Source organism: Triticum dicoccoides, chromosome 6B, assembly GCF_002162155.2.
Source record: "Triticum dicoccoides isolate Atlit2015 ecotype Zavitan chromosome 6B, WEW_v2.0, whole genome shotgun sequence".
Classification (NCBI taxonomy): domain Eukaryota; kingdom Viridiplantae; phylum Streptophyta; class Magnoliopsida; order Poales; family Poaceae; genus Triticum; species Triticum dicoccoides.
In genome coordinates, this window is record NC_041391.1 from 714,868,852 (window position 1) to 714,876,808 (window position 7,957).

Genomic DNA, 7,957 nt, shown 5'->3' on the forward strand with positions numbered 1-7,957 from the left:
TCCTGCGTGGATCCGACGCTTGTTACCTTTGAAGACTGTGCTTCTTCCAGACGGTTAGGCGTCATGGTCTAGAGCATCCAAGAGGAATTGTGGATCACCGAGTGACCAAGTCTGTGAAGGTTTGGAAGTCGCCTGAAGACTTACCACGAGTGATTGGACGAGGTCTGTGTGACCCTAGTTCAAGGAGAATACGGTGAGGACTTGGTGTCCTGAGCTGCGTGCTTAGAGACTGGGTGTCCGGGACTGTGTGTCCTCGAGTTTAAATACTTAGCCGCTCCAACCAGATGTACAACTGAGACAGCAGTTGGAACTGGTCTACCAAATCATTGTCTTCACCAACCTAACTGGTTCCATTTCCTCAACCCATTCATTTCCTCATTACTGTGTTGAGTGTTGTTCATATCTGTGTTTGAAGACTTTGACTGAAGACTTTCTCAATTTCTTCAGTTCAATTTCTTCAGTCTGTTTGTCTTCATCTTGTGCTATCCTGTGTTTACGCTTTCTGTACTCTTTGATTGTCTTCATTTCATCATGGTGACCATGCATGTATTCTGCTATGCTTACTTCTGAGTACTTATTCCGCTGCAAGTAGTTCTTCACTAGGGAATTTCCTCACCGGCAAATTCCTCAGGGAAGAATTCATAAAAATCGCCTATTCACCCCCCCCTCTAGTCGATATAACGCATTTTCAGTATGCGACGCGCTGTCTTCCTAGGCGCGGGAACGCCACCGTCCGCACCTGTCTTCGTTACGCTGTCGGGTTCTTCCTCGCCTACTTCGAGCACCGCCGCTATGCTCTTGACCTAGCCGCCGTGCCGCTCTTCTTCCCGGTCCACGGTGACCACCTCGACACCGGCCACCCGACTCGACATCGACCACGACAGTCCTCGCACGGCTACCTCGGCCATGACTACACCATCCTACCCTCTCGGCTACCTCGACATCGCCACAAAGGGCTACCACCTTGCTTGAGCAACCTTGTCGGTTTTCACTCGAGCCACAACTTTCGCGATGCACCGACCGTTACGACTGGGGGGGAAGGGGGGGAGGGATGTCCATAGGCTTACTTTCGTATTCTTCTCCAGTCTCGCCATCTGCGTCGCTACCATTGTGACTGCGGGGGATGTTGAGTATATTGATTAATTAGGAAACATAGGATATATTAGGAAGTATTTCAGGTTGTCTTGTACTCCAAGTTGATCATGTACTCCTATATATATGCATGCCCATGAGGCTCAAGCAATAAATCAATGATTCCACTAATCCCCCTCTCTCCCTTCTAACACACGAACTCACTAGCACATTTATAAACGTTCTAAAAATTCTGAAGAGAAGACAAGTTCGACACTGAATAATACATAATGTACGTTGGGCTATAGATTTGGCTCATTGTCACATTGATGTTAAATTTGTTATTTTTTATCTCAAGCAATAATTCAAGTTCTCATACGAAATTGTATGACATCATATATTGATGACGTGTCAATATGTTAGATTTCTTTCAGATTTTCTAAATATATTTTAAAATATACTAGGGGATCCGGTGCATTAGTTTTTTTTTAGACATACCGGTGCACTAGTAACACCACAAGAGTGGGTGCACTGGTACATTCCCGTAGAGCAGTTACACGAAAATGGCCTATTTGTTTTTTGTTTTTTTAGGGGAAAATGGCCTATTTGTTTTGTTCTTAAATTTTGAGCATGATGATGATCACGGACCGCCGAACGCAGCCCAGCGCCCACAACAGAGTCCGCCCGGCCCACACCGGCCCAGCACGCACGCACGTGGTGGATACGAAACCCCAAAGCCTTCGCGCCTCCTCCGCCTCCACTCGACGCGCAGCCGCCACCTCCGGCCGCCGCCGACGATGAGGGTGAAGAGGCGGTCGAGGCACCGCAAGGTGGTCAAGTTCTACTCCACCTGCTTCGGCTTCCGCGAGCCCCACAAGGTGCTAGTCGACGGCACCTTCGTGCACCACCTCCTCGTCCATCAACTCCTCCCCGCCGACGACGCCCTCCGCGAGCTCCTCTCAGCCGCCCGGCTGCCCCCGCTCTTCATCTCAAAGTGCGTCCAGGCCAAGCTCCGCCGCCTCGGCAAGTCCCACTCCCAGGCATTCGACGCCGCCCAGCTCCTCGCCACCGCCAGGTCCCCTTCTATCCTCCTGTATTTATTTATTTTATTTAAGTAGCAATTTCGATTTTCGAATATGAATCACTTTCTACTTTCATATTACTTACCTGATAGAATTAGAGCCAATGTGGCTCTGGGCTGTCTGAAAACCCAGATGCAATTTGAACTGTTGGTTAACCCGAACCTCCCAGTTTGCGTTTATCCTGTAAATTGGCACTGTTTTGTGCACTTCCAATATTCTCAACTGCAAATAAAAATTTATTGGAATCGGATCACATTGATTAGCTTGGTTCCATTTTCCAACTACGAAACTTCCTGGCTGAATTGAAAAACGTGTACCAGAATTCTGCAGATTGGTTTTGTTCTTTCAGTTTGTATGACGTACCGCTACTACTATGTTCAGTCATTCAGGAAGGATAGTTCTACAGGAGTTTGAAGCACAGATTGTTCAATGGACTTCTATTGAAGAGTTTTTTTTTTTTTGAGCGAGAAACTTCTGTTGATGTGTTGAGTGTATTCATACTACTACATTCAGTGAGGATAGTTTTGCGGTATCGTGACTTGCGGAGGCGCTGATTGTTTGTTCTCTGGAATTTTATTTGTGTCTTCAGTTGCGAGCATGACAAAGTGGTCAGTGCAGTGGACTGTATCCTGTCCTTGGTCGGTGATAAGAATCCAGAGCACTACTTCATCGCCACCCAGGATTCTGGTCTCCGGGCAAAGCCGCGAGAGGTATGAAGATTTGCTATGCTTTTGTAGCATTCTACTTTTATCGTGTTATCACCTGGATTTTATTTGTGCAAGAATTTGCTCAGGGACATTAATACAACCGACAAGTATCATATCATCTATCTAACGGAAACAACATAAACAAATCTATTTTTCCATCTTATCTTCTAAACTTTTTGTGCAACAACGTGTTCATGCATGTTTTACTTGCTGTAGGTTCCTTGTGTTCCTGTGATATACGGTCTGAAGAACTCCCTGTTTATTGAGCAACCATCCATGCAGCAACGTAAGTTTGCCCAGTTGGATTAGCAGAAGCGTATTCATATGGAAAAATCAGAATTTAAGAAGCTACTAAAAGCGTCATCAGAAGGAAAGACGTCTGTCGATGGAAACATACCCGGAGTAGTTGCAGAGAAAAGCAAGTTTAAAAGGAACGGAGCAAAGGTTCTATTTACATTTACTGTTTTCAGTATATTCGTCCTATGCACAAGTATATTGATCGTTAATTCGTTATGATATAGTGTGCATCATTAACATTTTGAAATATGAAATGCTGATGTGTGTCCTTCTGCAGGGCCCGAACCCACTGTCCTGCAAGAAAAAGAAACCGAAGCCCCAACCATCAGCTGCTCAAAATCAGGTAATGATTGCTACACACCATTATCAGTTGATATCTGTGAGGTGTATGTAATCGGTTAAGGAAGATGCTCGCTTAAGTGTCGGTTACAATTAATTCTGCAAAAGAAAGCCTTGGGTTGCCAAATACACTAAGAGTGTGGCAACTAAATCTTAGATAGGCTGTTAGACAGTGAAGACCATAGCAGATTCCTTATGTTGTAGCTCGTGTTTTGATTTGTATTGGGATGTGGATGGCTCGTACACGGTGAGGCCCATTGCATATATATATGATTCTGCTGTAGCTCCTGATTTCATTTCTATTGGCATGTGGATAATACACTCATACCAAATGAGAACATTTTTACTTCAGGGTTCGAAGGCTGATGGGGAGGGGAAGCGGAAGAGAGTCAGGGGCGAACCCACGTTATGGTGAGTGGGGGCCCAGGCACCCACTGAAAATTTGAAAGTTTAGTAAGATTTGCTTGTGTTTTCTGTAAAATATGCTTAAATTCTTTGAATTTCTGTAGAATATGCCCCCACTCAATTAGTTTGCCCCCACTCCAAACACTTTCTAGGTCCGCCACTGAAGAGAGTTAGGAAGCGGCAAAGATAGCAATCAAGCAGAGACACCGAGCTGTCCTGGTTAGGCCGCGATTGGATTGTCATTTCCCAACCTCAAACCGCTGTAAAATACACCTGTAAGAAAAAAAAAACGTTGGCCTTCAGTTTCGCAATTGGTTGGCCGTTTTTGTATAGTCTTTTTTACATCTGTTTCCACGAATAAACCTGTATTGCACCGGTATTGGAAACATTGCTCAGCTGAGCATTTCTTCGAGGTATTCCCCTCTTCCTGGCAAGGCATGTACGAGCGGGCCAGGGTTTCAAGGAGTAGAGATGTGGGGGTTGAGGGTTCCCAGGTGGAAGTCGAGGGAGGCGGGCACCGGCTTGCAGTACGTCCAGAGAGGAAGCACCACCGGGTGGAAAGCGCGCCTGTGCAGATGCCAGATTTGAGCTGGAGCAGGCAGAGGACGTGCAGCCGCAGAGCCTCCAGCAGAAAGATGTGAGGAAGATGGCGGCACACTGGCAGACCAAAAGCTTTGCCGTTGCTGTTCCAAAGAAATCAACCACCAACCATCGGTTGTACGTGTGTCGGTGTGTGCCGAGCCGGCGTAACCAAAATATACTCTGAAAATGATCAATCCATAACGGAAAATAACATGGCTTTTCAATTAGCTTACACGAGTCATAAATATCATCCGGACAAAATATAATACTGTGGAGTTGCTGCCAAATACAGTAAGCATTGTTTGCATTACACTGGTACAAGAATATTAACTCTTGAACAAAGAAAGGTCTAAGCACACCAGAACACGCACATGATTCATTAGAATTGTCAATAAACATAATTTTGATGACAGCAGCTCTGAAATCTCCAACTGGTAGCGTGAAAACAGCCACACTTACAGAAAATGGTAATGCTCCATGTAATAATGTACGTCTATTTGGCCCTCTTCAAGCTAATGTTGTGGGTGGCTCTGCCACTGGATCCACTTTACCACCGTTGTGACTTAATGCAGACAAAGAAAAGATAATTACTATTGGCCAAAGTTGAAATAGAATGCTGCCAAAGAATGTGAACGCTGCCAACGGGAATGCCCAGACTATCCTGTGACATATCCCCCTTCTCCTACACAATGCTGGTACAAGAATACCAATCTTGATTGCCATTTCCAATGTTTGATAGAGGGGTATGAGAGAACTGATGGCACATATTACAACGGCTGTCTTATGAGCAACTGCACCTAGCATCGTATAGGTACCAAGTGCAAAGGCAGCTACTAAGCTTGTAACTGAAATCGACATGAAAGCGTAAGCAATGGTTATGTGCACTTGCCGGCTCCGAGGGTTAAACATGGGAGACCCAGAGCACATCAGAGCAATTATAGCCATTGCAGAGAAAGTGAAGGAAAGTGAGTTAGCCAGCGTAAATGCATCAAAAGCAAACGTTCCAGCAAGCGTTGGTGTGCCTGCATTGGTGTGATCACCATCTCTGTACCCTCCAGGCATGGCAAAAGTTGCACCAAAAGTCACAGTTGCAATTAGGACGGAGCCAATACATAGAGCTTGTGTCCCCTCCTTCACTTGATCCAGTCTATGCTTTTTTCTCTTACTTGCTTGCTCAATATTATTTTCTACCAAGTAATCCACAGAAAAAATACCCCCTTTAGCACGGACAATTTTGAGTGCGTGGAGTATTTTTACTTCACTGTTCTGCAAAATCAGAATAAATCAAAATTAAACCATGAAAATCTCGATTGTTATCCTTCACATCCATAGTTTTGTTGTAATAGCAAAATGATAACATATATTACCTGTATGTAATACAATCCTTTTGGAATATTGTCACGTGCTATATCGAGAGGAGTCTGCCCTTTCTCATTTCGTAAATTCAAGTGTACTTTTATATTCCAGAACAAACAACAAAACATTAGCAGACCTCCATTTCTTACGGCCAGGTGCAGTGCAGTGTTTCCATCATTGTCTTGCATATTCAAAATCCATGTTAATGATTGGTTGTTGCAGGCAGAATAGGCTGTCCATAGTTTCATTTCGTCAACTGCAACATGAAGAAATGTCCTGCCCCTAGCATCACGCAAACCAGCACAATTTGGTGACTTCTTAAGAAAACCAGTGATGGCCCATGTTGCACCAACTGATGCAGCCACATGTGTCGGAAATGACCCATTGTGGTCTGGCAGATACAATGTATCTGGATTAGCATTCAATAGTTGTGAACATATGGGTTGTCTGTATTTTCTCCGTTCCCATCGAACAACTACAATCGCAAAGTGAAGAGGTGTACATCCGTATTTATCACCTTGTAACGTTAGGTCGTTGTCCCATTCCAACAACATCTTTGTAAGATCTGCGAGAGTGGCGTCCTTATGTTAAGCTAATCAATACGAGAGGACGAAACAAATATGAAAAGAGATTTATAACAGGTTAGTGGAGTGTTGCGGCTCATGAGAAGTCGGCATGTTTGCCTTAGTAACCATGCATAGAAACTCTAACCTATCCCCTATAGCCGATTAGAGTAAAATTTCCAGTTTACTCCTCTAACCAGAAGCTAGCTGAACTCGTATAATCTATAGTGGAGGATAATTATTCTCCTTGGCCACACGGACTCCTAAACTTACTCGGCCCCCACCCAGCAGAGTAAAACTTGCGGCACGCTTGCGTTGTCCCACCTACTCCCTTCGCCCTCGCCACCCTTCTGCCCCAGTCCGAGCCAGTCGTCGACTGTTGCCGTCGCCGGAATCGGGCCCAAACTCCGCCGCCTCCGCCTCCGCATCGATCCCATTGCCAGAAAGCGGCTCGGATCTTCTTCCTCATAGCCTCACCGACACCTCATCATGCTCTGCCTGTTGGAAATATGCCCTAGAGGCAATAATAAAAGTATTATTATTATATTTCCTTGTTCATGATAATTGTCTTTTATTCATGCTATAATTGTATTATCCGGAAATCGTAATACACGTGTGAATACATAGACCACAATATGTCCCTAGTGAGCCTCTAGTTGACTAGCTCGTTGATCAACAGATAGTCATGGTTTCCTGACTATGGACATTGGATGTCGTTGATAACGGGATCACATCATTAGGAGAATGATGTGATGGACAAGACCCAATCCTAAGCATAGCACAAGATCGTGTAGTTCGTTTTGCTAGAGCTTTTCCAATGTCAAGTATCTCTTCCTTAGACCATGAGATCGTGTAACTCCCGGATACCGTAGGAGTGCTTTGGATGTACCAAACGTCACAACTTGACTGGGTGACTATAAAGGTGCACTACAGGTATCTCCGAAAGTGTCTGTTGGGTTGACACGGATCGAGACTGGGATTTGTCACTCCGTATGACGGAGAGGTATCACTGGGCCCACTCAGTAGTGCATCATCATAATGAGCTCAAAGTGACCAAGTGTTTGGTCACGGGATCATGCATTACGGTACGAGTAAAGTGACTTGCCGGCAACGAGATTGAACGAGGTATTGGGATATCGACAATCGAATCTCGGGCAAGTAACATACCGTCTGACAAAGGGAATTGTATACGGGGTTGATTGACTCCTCGACATCGTGGTTCATCCGATGAAATCATCGAGGAGCATGTGGGAGCCAACATGGGTATCCAGATCCCGCTGTTGGTTATTGCCCGAGAGCCGTCTCAGTCATGTCTGCATGTCTCCCGAACCCGTAGGGTCTACACACTTAAGGTTTGGTGACGCTAGGGTTGTATGAATATGAGTATGCAGCAAACCGAATGTTGTTCGGAGTCCCGGATGAGATCCAGGACGTCACGAGGAGTTCCGGAATGGTTCGGAGGTAAAGATTTATATATGGGAAGTCTTATTTTGGTCGCCGGAAAAGTTTCGCGCGTTATCGGTATTGTACCGGGAGTGCCGAAAGGGGTCCGGGG

The 7,957-nt window shown here is 45.3% G+C and overlaps 1 protein-coding gene and 1 pseudogene across 1 annotated transcript in view; one reads left to right on the plus strand and one right to left on the minus strand.

The window, feature by feature from the left end:
- Window positions 1–1,868: 1,868 nt before the first annotated feature.
- Window positions 1,869–3,911, plus strand: LOC119321624 (annotated as a pseudogene).
- A 210-nt stretch (window positions 3,912–4,121) lies between these two features.
- Window positions 4,122–7,957, minus strand: part of LOC119321625 (ankyrin repeat-containing protein At5g02620-like) — an 8,071-nt gene continuing 4,235 nt past the window's right edge. Inside the window, exons 2-5 of the mRNA XM_037595225.1 lie at window positions 5,851–6,095; window positions 5,484–5,749; window positions 4,433–4,584; window positions 4,122–4,174 (exon numbers count right to left, since the gene is read on the minus strand). Coding sequence (XP_037451122.1) covers window positions 4,122–4,174; window positions 4,433–4,584; window positions 5,484–5,749; window positions 5,851–6,095 — 716 coding nt within the window. The remainder of the gene's footprint in view (window positions 4,175–4,432; window positions 4,585–5,483; window positions 5,750–5,850; window positions 6,096–7,957) is intronic.